Source organism: Cantharellus anzutake, assembly GCF_015039405.1.
Source record: "Cantharellus anzutake strain C23 chromosome Unknown EI90scaffold_387, whole genome shotgun sequence".
Classification (NCBI taxonomy): Eukaryota; Fungi; Basidiomycota; class Agaricomycetes; order Cantharellales; family Hydnaceae; genus Cantharellus; species Cantharellus anzutake.
The window spans coordinates 9,234-29,841 of record NW_024067337.1 but is presented as its reverse complement, the minus strand read 5'-3'; the positions used below and the strand labels follow the sequence as shown (position 1 = coordinate 29,841).

Below are 20,608 nucleotides of genomic sequence, written 5' to 3'. Positions count from 1 at the left end.
AAATGAAAAAAAGGTAAGAATCCCGTAATAAATTTACATAAATGATGAAATCAAATTTAGACGCGGGTTCCAATGGACTTCCATCTCCGGATCTGGCTTTGATCTGATCACACAGCCACGTTATCCCGCTCAACCGGATTTTTCACTTTGGGCCCGAAGGCGCTTGAGATTTTCCATTTCTACCCAGATATCAATTATTATTATTTTTCTGATTTCGCCCTGGAGGCACTCGCTTTCCACACGGATCCATCGCCAATGATCCACACCCACGTGTGCACTGTACTGTAACTCCCAAGCGACCGTGGCTTCCATCTCTCATGAGGGTCAACAACTTCCCATCTACCCAACTTAACCTCCTCCACAGACGCGGAGCCTTCCTCTCCGTCGTACTCTCTCCTTCCTCAGAAAAACAGGCGCCACTTTGTTCATCTTCCATCAAACTCTAAGATAAGACTGTAATCATTCACACATTTGTTGTTGCAAAAAAAAAGAAACTATGTTGTGCATACATGCAGGGTGCTTATCGGGCTTGTCAACAAAGGTCGATTGCGGACCCTGTACATTCGATCTGGGGTACCGGCCCGGAACCTACGCCACCGAGACAACAGTTGCTCCTGTGGTGCAAGGCATTTTTTGTCTTCAGGGAAATCATTTTGAAGGACTTGTGGCCGTTTTCTTTTCTTTCTTTTTTTACGCAGTGGAACTTTCGCTAGGCACAGGCAAGCTTGTGCCTGAGAGTTGTAAGGGAGAGGGAGGGGCTCCCAGGGTAGGGACGGACATGCATGGACGGCAGATGCCACCGCGTCGCAATTGGCAATTATTGTAATATTGCCGTGTGTGGTTATTGCCTATTGGAAGCCCCGGTGCTGTGCAGCCAGTCTTCGGGGAGGCTTGGCTCGTTTCGAGGGCACCGCTCCAAGGTGTAAGGCTGGGTATGGCTTACTTTTGTATTTACGTTTATTTGTCGGGGCGGAGCTTGTCGTTATGGTTATTGTCTCGTCGGTACTCTCGTTTATCATCCTTTTTTTTATTCTAGCTAAGGGCACAGCCATGATGTGGGAGACATCCACGTTGTCTGGCCATGGGATTTTTTTGCTTTTCGCACAGGTATTACATGATAGGCCAGATAGTTGGTCCTCGGTTGTGGATATTCCATTCAAAGGTGATGTGTTCATAGTCTGTGACGTTACACTGGCGTTGTCGAAAACTTGGTTATTCCAATTCCAGAAGATATCCACAATGGAACCTCCCCGTACATGGGTTTACAAACACCTAAACATCCAACTAGTCCCTGGAGATCTTGGTCTCTGCGTCCTCAAGAGCAAGTCTAAGGGAGACTGCTCACGTCTTAGGAGTGCCGAAGTGCCGAGACACATCTCCTTGCTGCTCCTTACAAGTCCACTACTACGAGGGCAATGTCGAGTACAATTCTGGACAGCCTATTTGAATAAGAGCCCTGACTGTACGTACTCTGGTGAATTGCAGGCCACTCTGCAAAATGGGGCTCTCAAACAAGCACCCTAACGATTCATCGAGAGCTGCATAGGGATGTTTTCTGGGGGTTTCTCAGCCTCCCCCCCACTGTCTTGTACATCTGAGTACGTGCTGTCCACCAGCTTTAGAAGCGGGAGGTCGAGCATGATGCTGGTTTCCGGAGGCTTATGCAGGACAACCTACTATCTGTCCTCGTGGACGAGACACAGGGAGTGAACTACACTGTGCCCCTACACGCACACAGCTGGACACCATGTGGAGAAAGGGCTCGTGACACAATTCTTTCTACGTCGTACCAAGCGAGTTGTGTCTGGTGGCCCTTTCCTCAGACACTCCAAATTATGGGGTTGTCCACGTCAATATGCAGAAACAGTGGGCCCAGCGCCAAGCGGCTTATCCAAATAGGGGAGTGAGCCGGCTTTTTTAGGCAGATGACCAGCCCACCTGGACTCGTGCCCAGTGGTCGTGCATATTTAGGCAGGACTCTAGCCTCTATGACTTCGTAATATTATGGAGGCTGGATCTCTCAGACGTGGTTGCGCTCACGTGAGGCCTTTTGTTGACCGAACGTGACCATGTTGCTGGGGGACCAAACACGAATATTCTCAATCTGGCTCTCACACCTTTCTGTTAAAGTCATTGGGTTTTTGGAAATCGCTGCAAGAATCCCATAATGAAATATGGCCTACGGGAGGCATTCTCATTGAAACGACTTATTAACCTTTAGGCTAAGACGACCCATGGTCAGGGAAACTACATCTGGACTCATGAAGAACCCTTACTTGTAAATACTCATGACCGTCGAAGATTCTTGACTCGGCCAAAACATGTCCGTCAGCATACAAGTACGAAGGCTGTGCTCATGATCGGAAATCACAGATGACCCCCGCTCCAGTCCTGTAACTAGGACTCGCAATCAGATCAAGATGGCGACCGTAATTGAGCAAGGTAGTTCTCAATACAGTCGGAATCCCCTATATAATTCTTAAGTGTTGGGCTTCCCTCCCTTTCCTCTTCTGAGTCCTTCTTGCGCGAATGCGCGAAACCCAGGTTAGCACTCCCTGATCCACGTCATGTATCTAGCTGCTCACGACACGTACACTACCTACCAGTAGCAGCAGTTCTAAAAGCCACAATGCGATTCTGGAGTCTCTTCTCCCTAATCGCTGTACTTCCTATCGTCGCAGCTGATTTTCACGTTGGCTCAGCCCGTTGCACTCAGTCCTTCCCACATACCGCGGGTGCGGAAGCCATTTGGGGGGTTATCATCCCTTCGAATCAAGGTGAACAGAAACTTGGAATGAAAAATTGATGGTCCTGCTTAAACCAACGTTTGCCCAGACGGTTGCATTGGTGCAACGACCTTGTACTTTGGCCAAGGCATTCAATATGGGCCAGGCATGACCACCAAAGTTTGCGGTGCCACAATTACGATTTCCGGTAACCAAACGTGGCGCAGCTCGGATGGAAAATACGGACCTTGTTATTGGCTTAACGGCGTCGTTGGAGCAGTTACGGGGTGCTCGAGTGCACCTTACGAGACGTGCGTATGGACCGATTATATGTGGTGCCAGTCAGACTTGTGCAAGTAGCAAGGGAAATCGGTAGCAGGATCTGGCAGAGCCAGGCGCTCCCGAGATGTGAGCAACCTCCTTCGAGGACGTAGAGACCAAGACGTCTTTTCCCGGCAGGCTCAAGACGTTTTCTTCGTGGATTATTACCGCAGGCGCAATGAATTTCGGACGCTCATATACATATTCCCGTGGAGTTCCACGGTATTATTGATTTTTGGGAGGACACGTATTTCATAAGAGCCTCCGATGCTGTCATTGATGCCACATCTGCAGTCACCATGCACTGCTAAGTGACGTCTAGATTATGTGCTCAAATAACTCCGTAATGTATATATTACTATCTATGATCTTTCCGCAACATCTTCACCAGAGTGTGCCATCGCACAGCGAAACGTATGCACAAGTACGCAATACCACGACCAGTCCTTACAAGGTTGTTGGAGATATTCCAACGCACAACTGCACGCAGTATATTTATTGGCGCAAGAAATGGAGGGCGTGGGATCGAAAAGCTCGAAGAACAAGTAGGTAGGAATTTGAAATGGGCTAGCTCTTTACGGTCAGAAGAGGACACTCAATGTATTTCCAGCGTGGCACGGGCTCTGGTTGAGAAACCACCGAGTGGAAACCCCCCTTACGCTGTGACACTCGAGATCGAAGAAACGCCGCTAGCTAGAACACATTTATATCTAGAGATGTGAACACTGCATGCGCGCGTAGCTAGCACAGGACAGTTTACTGCCTGGAACACTAATCGTCCGATTATACATAAATGTGCTGGACAGGTAACGACTCCTGCTAGAATCTCGACAGGATGGTAGGCACTGATAAAATGGGACTATTTGGGACGGGAATATACTTATATAGTTTAGTTTCACTGGCAAGCGTCGTATTTAGTGCGGCCTGCTAGCTGCGCAGGCTACAGTGCTGCCGCAATCATCCGTGCGATTCACAACGTGGGCACGTCCTACTAAGGCTTTTATTTCCCCAAGAACAATCATGACACGCGCTGCATTGTAGATGTCGATCTAACTTTAGTTTTAGCCAACTGTTACATACTGTCTATAACGACATAAGTTCGTCGCATGTCGCATGAAGATTTGGATTGAATTGAAAATGAACATGATGAATTGATTCGACACCCGCAACTCCGGAGCCGTGGAATGAACTAATGGTCGTTATACACAGTATAGTATTCTGAAGCTCTATGTGACTATGGCACCGCCCCCGTGCCTTGCAGAAATATACCAATAAACGGCCATCATGCCATATGTAAGAATTGAGAAGGCCACAGTTAGATCAATAAGGGAAGGGCCACGACTGAACTCGTCGGGTATAGGTATAAGTACAAAGAAAGGAGCCCAACTCGGCGGGGTACGGTGGCTTGTTTCGACGAAGAGGTTAAGGAGCGGTGATCAAAGATTCATACACGGAGGGGCACCGGGATGGGGGAAACAATAAGGACAGAGAAGCAGAGAAGTGTGCAGAGCTGGGTCTGAGAAGTGGTTTGGAGTTAAATTCAAGAGAATTTCCATCTGTGGGGTATTAAGAAATATTGGTTAGGCTTCACTCGATCGGGAGTATGAGGTGAGTAGATGAGTCCTCACCGGTTACCACAGTTCACGCATCTGAACGGGAGTCAGAGTTAGAAAGAGGAAAAGTAGGGTCGATGATACGTACGTTACGAATGTCTAGCAATAAGTACGATGGTGGGTGGGATGAGTCAGCCAAAATCCCCAATCTTGTTTAATACATTGCCTTACCGTCATCGGTTCATCCGCACTTCTGGTCTGGGCTTGACGATATCGGGTTTTACGCTAAAGAGAACATCTCAGTGACGTCAGGATATGAAACATTCGTGATGAATGCTAGCCTCTTTGCAGCGACCACATTGGAATGCATCAGTTTCAGCCTCTTGCTCACCGGCTCCCAAAGACTTGAACAAATTATCCTCCATCAATTGCGCATCGGCTTCCTTGCGCTCTTCTGAAGCCATTTCCTAAGATAAACGTGAGGGTGGGTAAACCGATGGAGATGATGAGAGACTTTTCTGTACCTGGACACTCATCGTGCAGAACTTGGGAATAGGCAAGTCTCCCGAAACAATGAATTCCCGTAGCTGCGGGTTGTTCTTGTCCTTCAAGTTGAGGAACAATCTTCTCATCTTGTTCCTATACGCAGCATTTACTGCGCGGAACTCTCTGTACACTTCACCTTCCACGGCCTGTGCCTTTTTAAGCAGTTGCTCCGAAGCTATTGAGTTTGTTCAGTCAGCTGAGAGGCTGATGGTTTTCTCGGTGTGGGATAGGACAGAAACTCACGGTATCGTGAATCATTAGCAAGCGCGTCATATACCATTTCCAGACATTTGTCCCGGACTTTATCCCCAAGTGTCACAATGGTAACTCCATCGGTCTTGGTGGTCCTGGGAGCGCCGGGTTTAGCACCGGGTACGACTTTATGCGGAACGTTGACTGGTGCAGAGGGTGTTTCTTGACGTGAGGGACTGGGAGTACCAGAAGGGTTCTCAGTCTTGATCGCAGCAACTTTGCCTTTGGCAGGATGCCATGCGAAAAAAAAAAAAGTTAGTAAAGTGATCGAGGCGGAGCGTGCAAGAAGGCTTATTCACCGGCAGGAGTCTTGGTTTTCGGCTTATCCCCCACATGGACCTCCCCTTTCCACTTCTTTACGATCACTTTGGACAGATCTGCAACATCCTTCGCGCTGTGGTTCCGAAGTTTGCTGACAGCCACGCCTACCTTCGTCTCCTACAGTTGCACAAGAAACAAATCAAAAACTGGATAAGCGCTGAAAGATCGAAGCTACGAACCTTGAGAAGTTGCTCGGTGGCCACGACATCCTTAAGCAGCTGCTTCATAATCGTCACGCATTCCTATTTTCGATGAGCGGAAGAAGCGCCAAAAAATCGAAGTGAAAGGGGTTCGTTAGCCAACGTGTTAATCACGAGTGTTTTTTTTTCAGTGAACCAACCTCTGCAGCGTTGGGACCCTGTGATGCTGCGGCCGCATTCAACGCCTTCACAAGCGTCTTCACCTCCGCTGCGTCTGTCATGTAATGAAGTGTCTAATGCGTATTCTACACGATAAGCTCTACTGTCAATGCCACCCTGATGCGTTTGTTGTTGAATTGCGACAGAAGCACGTCACGAGATTGCGTGATTGGTTTGCAACCTCGTGACGCAACTTTATGCGTCAAAAATTTTGAGGGCTGTTGCTCTCATCGCTGGCTCATGCATTAAGGTTTGGTCTCCGGGGTTCTGCATGCTTGTTTTTCTGAAGTCTCTAGCCCAAATATACTCGTTTTAGGATTAAGTGAGGAATGTGAATCCTCGAGCGCCCAACCCGGTTCTCCATGATTCAGGTTACTTGGGTCCTTCAATGCACGCGCATTCGTTTGCATTCATGTAGTTCTGTTGTGTGGAGAGACTGAAAAAACTCTTCTCAAGCTTCTTGCCGAGACCCGCTTTCCAACATTCACAATGATCAGAACAGGCCCTCGACAATGCTGTCAAATTACTGTCGTTCGTGTGGGACTGCTTCCTCTGCCGAATCTAGGGAAAGCCTTTCCAGCTGTATGGATGCGTGTCCTGGTTCTTTTGGCAAACGTTCGTCGTGCCTACGGAGGCTTTCTTATTTTTTTAGCAGTTCGTCCCTCATTCAAAGTGGTAGTGTACTTCGGTACTCCGACTGAACTCTTATAGACATCGCACTAGAGGTGTCCAGATTGAGGTCACGACAGGTCCTTGATGAATCCTTGGATTGTACGTCCCATTGACTGCCTCAGTTTGAGGACTTAGCCGAGGTATTAGGGACAATTTCTCGTCAGACATTGTTCTTCTCTTTCTCTTGCAGAATTGTTATCCGTGCCGATTGAAAAATCTTACTCTGTGGGGAGACCGTGGGTGGAGGTGTGGGCGGTGGAAATCGCCCTCACCGATTCATCCCGAATGGTGGGGGTCTCTTTTGCTGATATGTAAATCTGGGCTGCCACGTGCAGAGTCGCTTTTCGCCAAAATTAGTCTTTGGAATGGGGTCGCCGTTGTTGATCAAATTTGGACTGTCCAAGCCAGCCAGGTTGGAATGCCCCTGCGAGCATGGGGGTTGCTCAAAGAATTTCAAATGATGTCTTGATGGACCACGTGATGTGTGAATGCGGCCATGTCTGAAATAGGCAATGTCGACCAGAGCGCTTACTCGTCACCCATCCTCGGGGCGCGCGCATTCAGGTTCGTCATTATGACTAGGGGTTTCTTGTTCTGGTGCTTCATCTAAATAAGGCGAGCTTTCAAGCGGGAAAGGGAAGAGACCCCTTTTTTCGCCACAAACAACCAAAAGCACATGAAAGTTTGATCAGTTCAAACCTCGTGCTTCATCGATGGGGGGGCCTTCCGTTCTGAGCCCCGACTTCTATTCAACCGCGGTATATGATGCAATTTGATCAATTTTCACAAGCTTCAAGCTCTGTTTTTTCAGTTTCTTTTTTCCCCGCTTCTTCGCTACTCGTTTTGGGCTCGTCACATTGCTAGATCTACATCATATTTCAATAGCGATTAAGGTTTATAATTAGCTGCGGTATATTTCCCCCTTGGCTTGTCGGGTAATAACCTTTTCGGAGCCGCTTGTGGAGCTACCTTTGATTTCACAAGCTTCCTTCGACTTGACATGACATCAGTCAAGACCTGTCAGCGGACTTGGTGTCCCATGAGTCCGCAACCAGGCAGGCAGAGCACTGACCTCTCTTTACACGGGGAGAGAGCAGTCAGGAGGCACCCTAGTCTGTCAGTCTCGACTTTTGCATTTCTGGAGGACAAGATATAAAAGACGGCGTGGGGTTTTGCCCTCCCTGTCGTTCTCCCGCCGAGTGCAGGGCGTAACGATCGATCTCTACGCCCGCAAGAAAGCCGGCTAGCATCGTCACGATGTCCTCCCTCGGCAGCAAAGTGTACCAAAACGTACTCGAGTCCACCAATGGACAAGATCGGGCAACAGGGTATTTTTGGTCGACGACTTCAAAGTCACGCTTGAGGGTTTGAGGGGAGGCCGGCGAAGACGACGACGACGCCCAGGCTGAGGGGCGGAAGAAGTGTAAGGGCCTGGTGGAAGGCGATCGAGTCTGTAAACGAGTCCCACGGTAAGGTCACAAAGTCCTGGAGCGCAGAGAGCGCCACGTCACCACTCCTATTTCCGTCCCAAACGCTTCACGACTAGGCTCTCATCGAGCTCCACGGCGAGAAGACCAACTGGGAGGCCTTTAAGGACAATGCGATCGATCTGGGTACGTTTCGATCTATCTTACTGAGGTCGTCTAGTCTAACTATTATATCCAGGCACCAAAATTTCGCCCGACGACTCTATATTGAAGATGCACCCGAACGCCGCGGCCCGCCCGCACCTCCTTCAAATATCCGCGTGGCCGCCTCTTGCGGCTTCGAGACATCGTCAAGGACAACGAACTGCGCCACCCGACAATGCTCGACGCGGACGGCGAAAAGCATGGCATTCACGAGACGTCGATGGAGCTAGCCATCTACTCGTACGGTCCCGGCTTCATCATGGCTGACGGCAAGGGACGTATCGTCGGCCTCCTCACCGGCGGTGCCGGCCAGCCAGATCCCCTCTTCGACTGAGTTTTTGACAAGCATATCAAGGCGTCCCTTCCCCAATGCCCACTTCAACCCGATCAAAGCCTAGGCGTCGCGACATCAATTTAGAACGACATTGGGAATGCTGGTGAGGTGGTCAGAGGCGGAGACGTCTCGTTCTTCTTTCTGCTTATGCGACTTCTTCTTCTCCTTCCGTCAAGCTCTTTTATCTATGGATTAGTTGTCGATTTAGATCGGTGCTCTGACCAATGAACTGCTGTTTGGATTCATATCTTTCTTTCCCTCTCATCTTTTCGTATAACTATGTAACGGCCTTTACTAACGATATAGGTCACGGACCCGTAGGCTTGTCGTTTAGGTTCATCTCGTTTCTTTCCTCTTCTCCCTTCGGGTAACTGACGGATTTAACGTGCAGGTCTCAGACAAGACTCGATACGATTAGCTGGACTACCTGAAATGCTCGCAGCCCTTCGAATGACGTCTACTGAACCTATGCAGGCCTTCGATCCTCTTACGGTAGCTTCTCGTTTTTTCTCGGACACTAGCAACTTGACCGTATCCTCTCCCACTCCTCTACCCCTAACCTTCTTCTGGTACCACGTAGTAGTTGTCTCTCTTCTCGCTAACCACTTTGCCGTCGCTTTTTGTTTATCCTTACATAAAACTCCACTTATTGACTTTGCTCTTGCGACTTCACTCTTATATAAACAGCATCGTTTACTGGTATCCGGAAATCGAAGCTAACGATATTACCTAGTATGCACCATTCATAGGCAACCCAATCTGAACTGGTCTCAATATCCACTCGCAGTCACATACAGATTGTATAACCATGGCACCCTCATCGCATAAAGTAAGCATGTCTTGTCCAACCGGAGGTTTCGTTCACTGCCATGCTTTATTCCAATTGCGGATCCGTCCCTCCGCAGGCGAAACGCGCAGATCATCTGCAGTGCATAACAAAAAGAAAAAAAAAAGATTGCCTCCGTTTCAGGGATCGGATCTCAGTTAGGAATGGTTTTCCATCGTTGTGAACTAACTCGATCAGCGTTCGGCGTTCCTCGCTGACGCAAGTGGGCTGTTATGGCCGCTCCTCGCCAACTATGGGTTGTGATGGTTTATTGCACCGATTTCGGGCTCGGAGTGGATATGCTTTGGCCTCAGGGGTCCGCGCCCATGCTGAAGCATCGTCAGGAACGGTGATCTAGGCACAAGGGTTTTTAATGTTCCGAATTACAGATGTGTTACACCCACCCCAGAATACAAAAATAACTGGCACCAAAAGTGTTCTTGTTATCGGTTGATAGCTCTTATGCCGGAAACAAATGCATGCAGTTGGAAGGAAAAAAATGATCAACTCGATCTGTTGTTGGATGTTGATGACTATCTACTATAAGTGAATTGGAGTTCAACCCCGGTGAAAAGGTCAAGTGCCGGCTAGCTCTCACGAAAGGAGGAGTGCGGGAGTGACTTGAACAATATGTTTGGCAACTTTCAATGACGCTTCGATGGCATGGATGCAATGGATGGAATGGGAGATGGCAACTCCCCACGCGCACACAGTATATACTACTCTCATTGCCCGAGCCCCCAAGGAATAGAATTGCACCAACAAGTCGTTTTGCGGCGTGAGTTCTTACGCACGCCCATTGTAAGCCGCATATTTGATACCGACTCACCCTATGGGAAAGTCAAAAAAAAAGTCCTTGGAACATAACTTTGCTTCCGTTTCTCTCTCACTTCGAACTTGGGTTGAGCCAACGGAAACACACGCAGTTGTACTGGACATGCAATGCAAGAATCTGGATCCGTGGGACAGGAGCATACGAGTAGTACTTATACGTTGGGTCGCGATAAGAAAACAGAAGCACAGCCCATATGTGATGCCGGAATTGTAAATGGTCTGGATCATTTACTTATGATCGACGAGCGCTTGTTTGCCTTGGCATTTGTAATCCATGGGGACGGCCACAATACATAAATATTGGAGTTTGGGCTTGAATTATATGTGAAGAAAGGGACGGAATAATCCAAAATGGTCCGGGATATGGAATACAAATCGGAAGACGAAAAAGCAAAAGTGGTGCTCTTTTTGAAATGTAAAATACGTGGCATCAAAGGTTTTCCAATTACCAAGTACTTACATAACCAAACCCTTTTATGGTATCTCTTTACCAGTTTCCAGTGCGCTTATCCTTTGAGCACTTATACGACATATGAATCATAATCAGTCAACGTTATTGCACGATAGGTCCCGAAGCCCCGATTCCTGCCCGAATTTGAATGGCTGATAGGGGGGGTGTTATGCGGCCGGCCTACATATGGACTTTTTTTTTATCGAACGTTTGCGTGAACAGTGCACGTATGTATTTTTGTCAATATTGGAACAGATTAGATCGTCGCGAAGGGCGAGCAGTTATTGTGCTGTGCGGATTAGATGGAAATAAATTGAGATCGAGTTGAGGAGGGGAGCCCCCGCGGCGACTGCGGTCTAATTTCGTTCACTGGTTTGACCGCCTTTCAACATGCCATCTCCCTGCGCCGGTTCAACACCGCACGCGTGCTATGCACCATATGCTGTTATTTAGCTAGTTAGTGGGTATGGAAGTGTGGCTCTGTTGATCGTTGTGCAAGGGTGGAATGATCAGACCGCATGCATGCATGCATGCATGGTCAATGAAACGTGGGATAAAAAAAGTGATCAATATATCGGTGCTTGAGTTCCAGTGGTATTGGGACCTCCACTTGTGGTTCAAGGAAAATCTAGTTGGTAAAGTAGGAGACGAGATGAGGAAAACAGGGAATTCCACTACATTGCGATATATATTTGTTACCGAGAACCTTACGTATGGTGCGCAGCGAATTGGGTTTGATTAATCCAAGCGCGATTGCTAGCCAACAAATCTCATTGATATCATCTCGTTATCACTTCCGATGTGGCTTCCTCTCCGTCAGGGAAAAATAAACGGGAGAATTACAAGAAGCCATCAAAGCCGCTGCGCGCTCACCGTGTACAACTTTCCAGCCCGATAATAATGACGGCCACCGTGTGCGCTTTCTGCTTGAGTGAGAAAAAGGAGATAGAACCATGCATGGGGAGGCTACACAAGCCCGCAGCAAGGGAATTAGATGATATGTAGGTCTATCATTAAAGGTGCAAGAGGCGAGGTAAGGTTAGTGTGGAGGGACCTTACACAGTGCATTGATCTCTAATTGTCGTACCCGGCGACAGGGGCCCCGGAGCATCCCATCCATCAAAAGGAGCGGTGTTATTCCAATTTTAGAACTTACTAGCTATGTATTTGGTTTTCGTGCTTGTTGCTTTTTCTTCTTCCGAAGTTTTGATGTTGTACAGTGCATGGGTCGGGTATGAGAAAAACACAGAGAGAGATATTTAAGGAGCCCGGATCTTTTCCTCGAAGCGATGATGCCAGACAAGTACATACATATGTACTTCTGCTTAGGTTCTTGGGGGAATCCTCATTTCTGGGCACCGAGAAAAGAGATAGGGGAAGCATGTAGAGAAGCAGGGGACCACAAAGGGGGCTTCGCCCAAGGGCAAGTCCCAGCTCGATGAACGATTGAGCACCAAGATAATAGTGTACGTCCAGTAATGTAACTTGGGGTTCACATTTTTTTACGCAAGTACATATTGTGTGTGCAATCCGAGTAGTAAGCTTCATGGGGATCTGATGGCCAGGGGTTGGAAGGGGTTTGGTCTGGGAAGGAACTTTCCCGATCTAGGGGCCCCAAAACCCTCTCTCTCCTGAGCTTCGGAACTTCCAAGTCCAGTATTCGGGCCCCCCTGCTGAAGGTCCGGGGGGCCCACTAGGATCACATAGGATCTATCCTAGAGTATGCTACATCATGGGTGAGATGGTATGGGTCGGGACTGGCATTCCCTGGTTCGCCGTTGGAAATAATAGTTCACACTTGCTAGCTGTTGATTTGCCTAAGATTATCGTAGCCAGAATATTCTTCCTTGCGACGCACCCCGTGGCGCGGGTACTGACCGGTGCACACACATACGCGGCGACATGCAACAACGATGATCAGTATGTATAGTGATTGAAGTGAGTGAGTGATGGCGACATCCTGAAGCAGGTCCGATTGAAGAATAAGCGTTGAAACGACTAGTGACCCTATTGGCACTAGAACGCGGATCAAGGACACAAAGGAGTTCCCACGGAATAGAGGCGGGATAGCTGCCAGCGCAGCTCGGAACATGATCAGGGGTCTCCGTACGAGGTCCGACCGTGTTAGCACGGTACCATCAGCCGCGTATTCTATGTATTATCACCACTCGTGGTAGCACTAGTGCCATGTAGTTGGGAGCTGGTCTCTTGAAAGCTAGCGAAAAAAAGGAATGAGATATACGTACGTGCCGCGGCCAGGCCGGGACACAGGTACCATCAAGTGATATATCGATAGACAAGGATCATGCATAAGTAATGAAGTTGATGTACGTTAAGCATCAACGTTTACTAATCTAAAAGGATGCACGAGAATGATTGAACAAATATCGAAGTACGCAGGGGGGAAAAAGGGCGACGCCCTATATCCGACGTCCGAGCAGGCTAGTTACTAATCCGTAGAGATCAACGTAGTGGCCGGAGAGAACTCCAAAGGAAAAGTTTGGTTACTGGAGTTCGGGATTTACACCTTGGAATGATGTATTGCTATCATTGCATGCTGCTATTGGTTTTCACTCGCGCGAAGGGTTGTTTGGGTGAACGAAAAAAGTCGTCAACACTCTTGGGAGGGTCAAGTGCATGGTGACATCATCATGAAACCCACAAAAAAGGAATAGGAAAAAAAAAGGGACAGGCAATGTTCACACACACAGACAGTTGTGTACTTTAGAAATACACTGTGTGAGTGAAAAAAAAATAAATTGATAGGGGGCGGAGGGATTAGGCCGTTCGCCACCAGTTCAAGGCCTAGCTTGAGAAATTATCGGTAAAAAATGATGAGATCGGCCTGCATGCGTCTTGCGTGATCGTGAACAACTGTTTTCGTGCAGATCGTTATGCGGATCTACAACTCCCAGACTTGGTTTATGTAGTACGTGGACCGAGTGATCAGTCCACCCAGAATGTGGTGGCAACGTCTTCCGTGTGATGCCTAGTATTCACGCCGGAGAATGACCCAAAAAAAAAAGGAAGATCGGAAGAACAATATGAGGCCTAGAGCGATTCTGCCGGGGAGGTAATACTTAATGGGCACCGCATGCAGTTGATCATTATGATAGTTACTGGTACGGTTGAACCCCGATCTTAACGCGTGTGTATATAGGCATAAGCGAGCGGGGTTCAAAAAGCGGGGTTCGAGCTCATGAGTGGCCATGAGGGGGGTGCTGGCTATACAGCACTCGTGCGATTACGCCATATACGGGCACAATAAATGTGGTCATGATGCTGAGCCTGCCGAAGTAATGCCAGGTATGTATGTACTACTATATACGAGTTGCTTCGTTGCAAGCCCAGCCCAGAACGTCGCTATATGGAGATTAAAATATTATGCACGGCCATCAGTTAATACCTGGGGCTCAACGCCGATTTCACCGATATATCGTCGTAAGTACCCGTGAGTAAGCCAATACGCGAGCCATTCGTGACAAGGCACGACATGCAGCACAACGACAGTACTAGGGCACACACGGAGATGAGCTTGAGGCGTATCGGAATCGATGCGCGCACTTGGAAGAACCATCGATCCGTTACAGTACCTGTGACGTCCATGTGTTCGGTCGCAACCCGAGCACAGTTCGCCAACGGTCACAACGATACCTTACTGGTTATGGTTTCTGATGGATTCCCGGGGTTTCGGGTACGCGTCAAATCTAGATGGCAATGCTTTTTTCTTTTTTCAAAGAGCTGGTGGGCCTTGTGCCTGTTGGTTGGTTGCTGCAAAAGGGCCACGTAATAAAAGTGCTTCGAGCCAAATACACAAAAACAAAGATAGCCATTCTTCCACGTAAGATTGACGGTTAGAGAGCATTAATGTAATGGTGTAGGTTCCAAAGAGGACCAAGTGTGCCCAAACACTATCTGACCAGTCGCACTACTCGCGCACGGACGCTTTACCGAGCGCCAGTGACGTTCATTTTCTTATCCTTCACTTCAACCGGATCGTTTAGGACCGGAATTTAAGTATGTAATCTCTCTCTCAATCTTAGAAACCAAGAGAGTGCTTGCCGAAAAAGGGTTCGGGCCGATCAAGAAGCCCGAGGTTTTACAGTATGTCCAAGCGCGAACCAAAATTCCACCTGGAATTCAATCTTACGGTTCGAGCCACGCGTCCGTGCCCAAAAAAGTGTTTCATTTGGCTCCACTGGATCCAATTACATATTATTGACGTGGGTCTAGACGTTATAGGGGGAGAGAGGGGTCAATCTGCTCCATGTTTACGCTACGAATGATGACAGAATAACCTGCCAACCCAGATGTTCGCTAGTTATTTACAGTTTTGCTTCTATCCATTCATTCACTATTTGAGATAACCGTAGAGATAAGGACCAAAACACTCACAAAGCGTTAATTTCCGATCGTCGCTTGTGTCCGTTCATGAGCGCTCGCGTTATGCTCTGATCGACGATCATGTAAACCCAATTAGTTTGTCGTCCCACATCAAGCGATAATCACGCAAAGTAATTCATTCCTTTAATGAGATAGAGCAATCAGCTACTCAGCTGGATACAACTCGTACTGATGATTTTATTCGATCTACGTCTGTGCGTATTACAATGTGTAAAATAATCGACTGTGCAAGCGCGCGTGCTGAATTATCTGGAGATTTCCCACGACAATCCAGAACAATCCGGACTCGTACAATTCCAACACTTATACCTGTTTTGCGATTCCCATTCCTTTGATCTTTCAATTTGTAGGACCAATATGAATATGTTTGAGGCACAAGATAACTAGTACCTGTTTCCAGATGTCCTTCTAAATCCAACCTGCGCAGGCTGCAGTGCTGTGGGCCAAGCATAATGATATGTACCACTAGCACAATCCCGCGTATCTGCATCGCCCTATCGTTCAAGCTGGAATTAATGCCAGAGTTGGAACAAAGCCTAGAGACTGTTTGTGGTACTGCCGATTGCTGAGCAATCAATCGATGACGCACTGAATTCGCGGTCCGTGGCCAGGCTCAGTCTCCGACAGCAGTCCTTTCGTTTTCCACTCGAAAAATACTCGCAACGTAATTTTTGTTGAAGCTCCAGCCAGAAGTGGACGTACGAGATGAATTTGATGATCAGGGAAGAGCTGGACCTGTGTGTAACAACTCACGCGGGGACGTCCGCCACTCAGTGATTGTACCACTCCTGTGAGAATCTAGTTGCAAATTCTGCGTTCTGATTCGTGCGAGCCAATTACTTGCCATCGAAAACTAGAAGCAGAAGCAAGAGGGTGGGGGGGACTCTCATTTTCAAAACTCGATACGGGGGGGGCGCAACGCACATCGGGACCCGTGTTCGACACTTGGATGTGTTTTCATATCCAGTCTTTGCGTTCAGAGCAAAGTTAATGCTGGGATAACAGATTCGATCCACAGCAATCCGCAGTCGCACAGATCTAACTACAGTCACACCGTTCTGTCACATACTAGCATTTCTCCCCAGGCTCCCTGGCATCCTCTCACACTTTCCCTGGCCATAATATATGCACATCGCACTGGGTACTTTGGACGGGGCTGGGAATGGGTTGGTGCTTGTGTGTGTGTGTGCGTGAGATGTATGTGCGTGTGGTTAGCTGGCATGTGAATGGTGTCCCTGTTCGCAGCCAGAGATGGGCGAGGGGGCTTGGGGAGGCATTGGGCAGTTCTCTTTGGTGGACACCCTCACCCTCACCCTCACAGTGGTCGCAGGCATCGCTGCGGCTTCCATCTTTCTCATTCCCATCGAGGTTGATAGGTCGTTGAGAAATGCGAACTTGATCATTCCGATTGTGAGTTTGATAAGTAGACACATGTACATATACTCAGATATAACAGGAGTGTGTAAAATCACACGCCTGCGTGTTCTGAGGAGAAGTAAGGAAAGCCATTCATGTGAAGGTGGGGGGGAGAATGTTACTCTTGCAATCCAGTAGAGGTTAGTCACTTGTGTGTCAATGAGTGTGCAACGCTAGGTCATCTTGCACGGCGGTTGGCGCTTCCCACCTATCGACGATGCTTCTAGATCGACACCCTCAATCAGCACGAACGCACAATGACGCGACGATTCACCATCCGTGACTTCCAGGGATGTTAATGCATTACAAAACGATACAATATGAATAGGGGACGTTTGGTTCGATAGTTTGCAGGGTCCCAAGCCAAACATGACAACAATCTAATCTCGAAGGGCAATTTGTTCGAAAGTTCTGCGGAAGAAAAGCGCTTGCGCACAAACTAAGGTATGGTCCCTGAGCTTTAGCCTCCTCTCTCTCTCTCTCTCTCCTTGTTGTGGACACCTGGAATGGAGATGGTGGCAGGAACGGAGTCTTTCTGAGATAAAATTGCGTAACCAATTTGACACAGGTGCATGGCGTGGAGTTCCATCCCCGAATTCAATAAGAGTGACGGCAATAACAAATCCGTTTCTTTCCTCTTATTATTTTTTTTTGTTTCCTTTGAAATTATCTTTTTGGGTCAGATTTTTTTTCTCCCCCCGCTAATTTTTTTTCCCTTCACTTTCCCTTTTTACCTTGACGTTCCTTCAGGGACAGGTTTTACAGACTCGTTTAGCGAAATCTCATGTAAACTCTGCTCCTCCGACAGGTACATGTTATTAGTTTCCTTCTACCTCATCATCGTTCTTGCAGAGGGCTCCTTCAGCCAGGAGAAGTTGCACTGGATTGCGATGCTGAAGGGGAGGCCGATGGCGTGAGAAGTGCATCATTCGGAAGGGTCTTCTAGATTATTTTTCGCAGTCGTGCGAACGTTTTGTTTTTTTAAAGTAATTTACCGATAAAAACAAAAGTTGATGGGAATTCTTTCCTTGTTTGGGCGGGTACCAGATCCGTAGATTCGTCATATATATTCAGTCGAGGTGATGATGTTCTGGAAAAAGAGGCGGTGACTACAGTTGGCAAAGTGCCTTGGATGATTTATCAAATTCAAAATTGAATTTCTTTTGAAAGGAATTTGATACATAATACATATCAGAAATTGCCTCGTTTTTTTTTCTTTCTCTCTCTTCAACCCTTTTTATTCGCACAGAATCACCCGGATTGAATAGTGACCCTTTCTGGCAATTTGAAAATGAATCCTGCAAAGGAGTTTTGTCGTCCGTCGTTCTCGTTTCCAATCCCAAATCCAAATCCGAAATAAAAAAACGAAAAGAAAAACAATATGTTCAATCCATCCCTGGATATAAATCCACCGAATCTCGTCTTCCTCTTCTGCCTCACTTCACCCATCACCCTTCCTCCTCACCATGGCTCACGTTCAGCAAAAGCCTTACAATGAGGACAAGCTCCCCCAGTTCACACCCATGAAGTGCGTTCCTACCATCTTGCTTTCCTTGCCACATCTACTGACCTGACTTTTTTTTCTCCTTGCTTCGTTCACTCCCCCCCCCCCCCCCCCCGCGCCTTTATCACTCACCCAACATCCCGGCTTCCCCTCTCACAATGTGGAATCGCTCCCATCACCATCTCCCAGCTGGTCCTTGGGCGAAATCCGCGCTGCCATCCCCGCCAAATACTTCGTGCGTGACACTGCTCGGGGTCTCCGACACGCTGCGCGCGACTTTGTTATTGGTGCCGTCTTTTGGTACTTGGCTACCTACATCGATCCCTTGGCCAAGTCGAAAGCCACCGTTGAAGCGTTGGGGACGATTGGCGCTGAGGTCTTCAGATGGTCACTTTGGTCCGTTTATTGGTGGTTCCAGGGTTTGAACTTCACCGGCATTTGGGTTATTGGACATGAAGTGAGTTTGGTTTTTCCCCCCTTCAACACGGCCTGTTGTTGCCGCGCCTGGGCGTGGTTCGATGCGATGCGTGGCCGTTCCTTCGAGGCCTTGACTATTAGCAAACCTACTGACCACAACACCGCTCTCTCTCTACTATCTAGTCTGGCCATGGTGCTTTCTCTGCCAACCGTACCGTTTGCGATATCGTCGGTTTCATTACCCACACCCTCATGTGGACTCCTTACTTCTCCTGGCGTATCTCCCATCATCGTCATCATTCCAACCACGCCTCGATGGAGAAAGATGAAGTGTATGTCCCCAAGACTCGTTCAGATCTTGGTATCCCTGAGGGACGCAATGAGGATATCGACTGGGAGCATTATTTGGGTGACACTCCTCTCTACACCCTCTACATGCTGGTTCGTCAGCAAGTACTTGCTTTCCCTGCTTACCTCCTCTTCAACGTCTCTGGCCAAAAGTCCTACCCCAAGTGGTGAGTTGAATCATTGGAAATGTTCATTCAATTAAGTAAGACGCTTAAAAACAATTCTTTCATTGATCAGGACCAACCACTTTGACCCCAACTCCGTGCTGTTCAACCCATCTCAACGTAATGCTGTTATCGCCTCCAATCTCGGCATCTTCGCAATGATTTGGGGAGTCACCTATGCGTCCACTGTCTACGGGACTGCCGAAGTGATCAAATACTACTTCTTCCCATGGCTCTGCGTTTCTCATTGGTTCATCATGATCACTTACCTCCACCACACTGATGAGAACCTCCCTCATTATCGCAAAGCCGAGTGGTCCTTCCAGCGCGGAGCTGCCTGCACTGTCGATCGTCCCTTCTTGGGCTGGCAAGGTCGATTCTTCCTGCACGACGTCGCGCACTACCACGTTATCCACCACTTCTTCCCTCAAATGCCATTCTATCACGGAGAGGCTGCCACCCAGCACTTGAAGGCGTTCATTGGCGACTATTACGTTCGCTCTGATCAGAATCCTTTCTCCGCGCTCTGGCAGGCATACAACAACTGCCAGTTTGTTGAGGATGAGGGTGACGTCGTCTTCTACAGGAACCGGAAGGGTGAAGCTTACAGGAGGCCGGCCGATCCTTGGTACACCCCTTCATCCAAGCCTGCAAAGGTTAGCGCTGAGTGAAGAATGGAAAGTTGGTTGTCGGGACTTGTTCGTCTTGCTCGATAATTTGCTTGCCTTTTTTTTTTCATTCTTGCTGTAGCCACTGTTTTCTTATCATCGCACATTCTCTCTCGATTCTTTTGCTTGCTGACTTCATAGAATTTCTCTTGCCCATTGTTTTATTACATAAGAATCTCTTCAAATAAAAATTACAGAAAGAGATCCTTGATTTAGACTGTAGTATTATTATGGATGTTGTACTTGGGTGTGATCCGGAGGTGTGAGTGGGTAAGGTTGGGGAAATCACCATGAAGCGATGTCGAGGTAGGTTGAAAATTGATCAATGGAATGGCCGACGGGGGGTTGCGATGCTGGTGTTCTGCCTCGTACGCGATCCCCTATCTTCCGGATCTCCGACCAAGCAGTGCTAGGGATATTCTATAGTGATGGTTAACCTAGTGCCGGTTGTCAACTTTGACAAATATATTCTTGAGTCTATGGCATCGTGGATGTGTGTGTGTGTGTGCAGTTATATGTATAGGGTGCTCCGGGTCACGACTGTCAGACTTGTTGCAGACTGGGGTAAGTGCATTTGATGTCTATTCGCATTCATTAGGTGCGATGGATGAGAGGATGCGGATGGTATGTATGGGAAGAACTTCGTAGGAGGGGTAGAGGAGGGCCTGTCACTGTGGAAGCGAATGATTGCGGATGCGTGTAATAATCCCCGTACATGTACACCTATGGCTGAGCTGGCGAGGCACTTGTTTCGTATGTGGGCTTAGTAGCACGGTCTAATGAACACGAGGCCAGGGCTGCCATTAGGTCTGTACCAGGGGATGAGCCGAGTTGTTAACTCTCATGCTTACATCATCACTC

General features: G+C 48.1%; 6 protein-coding genes across 6 annotated transcripts; 5 read left to right on the top strand and 1 right to left on the bottom strand.

Moving 5' to 3' along the window:
* The first annotated feature begins 404 nt into the window (after positions 1–404).
* Positions 405–905, top strand: EI90DRAFT_1671619 (uncharacterized protein). Its single transcript, XM_039052010.1, has one exon. It carries the CDS (start codon positions 497–499, stop codon positions 824–826), a length of 330 nt encoding a protein of 109 aa, XP_038907391.1. The 5' UTR covers positions 405–496; the 3' UTR covers positions 827–905.
* Positions 906–2,034: 1,129 nt separating this feature from the next.
* Positions 2,035–3,266, top strand: EI90DRAFT_1671703 (uncharacterized protein). The gene is made up of 5 exons (XM_039052011.1): positions 2,035–2,339; positions 2,390–2,442; positions 2,607–2,777; positions 2,836–3,037; positions 3,103–3,266. Exons 2-5 carry the CDS (start codon positions 2,421–2,423, stop codon positions 3,158–3,160), a joined length of 453 nt encoding a protein of 150 aa, XP_038907390.1. The 5' UTR covers positions 2,035–2,339; positions 2,390–2,420; the 3' UTR covers positions 3,161–3,266.
* Positions 3,267–4,502: 1,236 nt separating this feature from the next.
* Positions 4,503–5,406, bottom strand: EI90DRAFT_3108036 (transcription factor S-II-domain-containing protein). Its single transcript, XM_039062629.1, has 7 exons — positions 5,390–5,406; positions 5,125–5,321; positions 4,942–5,067; positions 4,832–4,885; positions 4,749–4,759; positions 4,676–4,696; positions 4,503–4,603 (listed from the first exon to the last, which is right to left on the bottom strand). The coding sequence occupies exons 2-7, from the start codon at positions 5,230–5,232 to the stop codon at positions 4,588–4,590; spliced, it is 336 nt and encodes a 111-aa protein (XP_038907389.1). The 5' UTR covers positions 5,233–5,321; positions 5,390–5,406; the 3' UTR covers positions 4,503–4,587.
* A 2,650-nt stretch (positions 5,407–8,056) lies between these two features.
* EI90DRAFT_3025755 (uncharacterized protein) lies at positions 8,057–8,715 on the top strand (the record flags this gene model as incomplete). Its single annotated transcript, XM_039057928.1, has 4 exons — positions 8,057–8,078; positions 8,123–8,199; positions 8,297–8,363; positions 8,522–8,715. The coding sequence occupies 4 exons, from the start codon at positions 8,057–8,059 to the stop codon at positions 8,713–8,715; spliced, it is 360 nt and encodes a 119-aa protein (XP_038907388.1).
* Positions 8,716–16,222: 7,507 nt separating this feature from the next.
* Positions 16,223–17,173, top strand: EI90DRAFT_3108029 (uncharacterized protein). The gene has a single exon (XM_039062628.1). The coding sequence runs from the start codon at positions 16,482–16,484 to the stop codon at positions 16,782–16,784; it is 303 nt and encodes a 100-aa protein (XP_038907387.1). The 5' UTR covers positions 16,223–16,481; the 3' UTR covers positions 16,785–17,173.
* A 939-nt stretch (positions 17,174–18,112) lies between these two features.
* EI90DRAFT_3141412 (linoleoyl phosphatidylcholine delta-12 acetylenase) lies at positions 18,113–19,750 on the top strand (the record flags this gene model as incomplete). Its single annotated transcript, XM_039064978.1, has 4 exons — positions 18,113–18,174; positions 18,340–18,607; positions 18,751–19,082; positions 19,153–19,750. The coding sequence occupies 4 exons, from the start codon at positions 18,113–18,115 to the stop codon at positions 19,748–19,750; spliced, it is 1,260 nt and encodes a 419-aa protein (XP_038907386.1).
* Positions 19,751–20,608: the final 858 nt, after the last annotated feature.

Bases quoted from the DNA above. Each gene is read 5' to 3' on its own strand.
- EI90DRAFT_1671619 (XM_039052010.1), top strand. From the start codon at position 497: ATGTTGTGCATACATGCAGGGTGCTTATCGGGCTTGTCAACAAAGGTC.
- EI90DRAFT_1671703 (XM_039052011.1), top strand. From the start codon at position 2,421: ATGGCGACCGTAATTGAGCAAG. The intron at 2,443-2,606 runs GTAGTTCTCAAT...ACTACCTACCAG, and splicing joins GGCGACCGTAATTGAGCAAG to TAGCAGCAGTTCTAAAAGCC. The intron at 3,038-3,102 runs GTGCGTATGGAC...GGAAATCGGTAG, and splicing joins TCGAGTGCACCTTACGAGAC to CAGGATCTGGCAGAGCCAGG.
- EI90DRAFT_3108036 (XM_039062629.1), bottom strand. From the start codon at position 5,232: ATGAGAAGATTGTTCCTCAACTTGAAGGACAAGAACAACCCGCAGCTA. The intron at 5,068-5,124 runs GTACAGAAAAGT...CGTTTATCTTAG, and splicing joins TCTGCACGATGAGTGTCCAG to GAAATGGCTTCAGAAGAGCG. The intron at 4,886-4,941 runs GCTAGCATTCAT...TGTTCTCTTTAG, and splicing joins AATGTGGTCGCTGCAAAGAG to CGTAAAACCCGATATCGTCA.
- EI90DRAFT_3108029 (XM_039062628.1), top strand. From the start codon at position 16,482: ATGGGCGAGGGGGCTTGGGGAGGCATTGGGCAGTTCTCTTTGGTGGAC.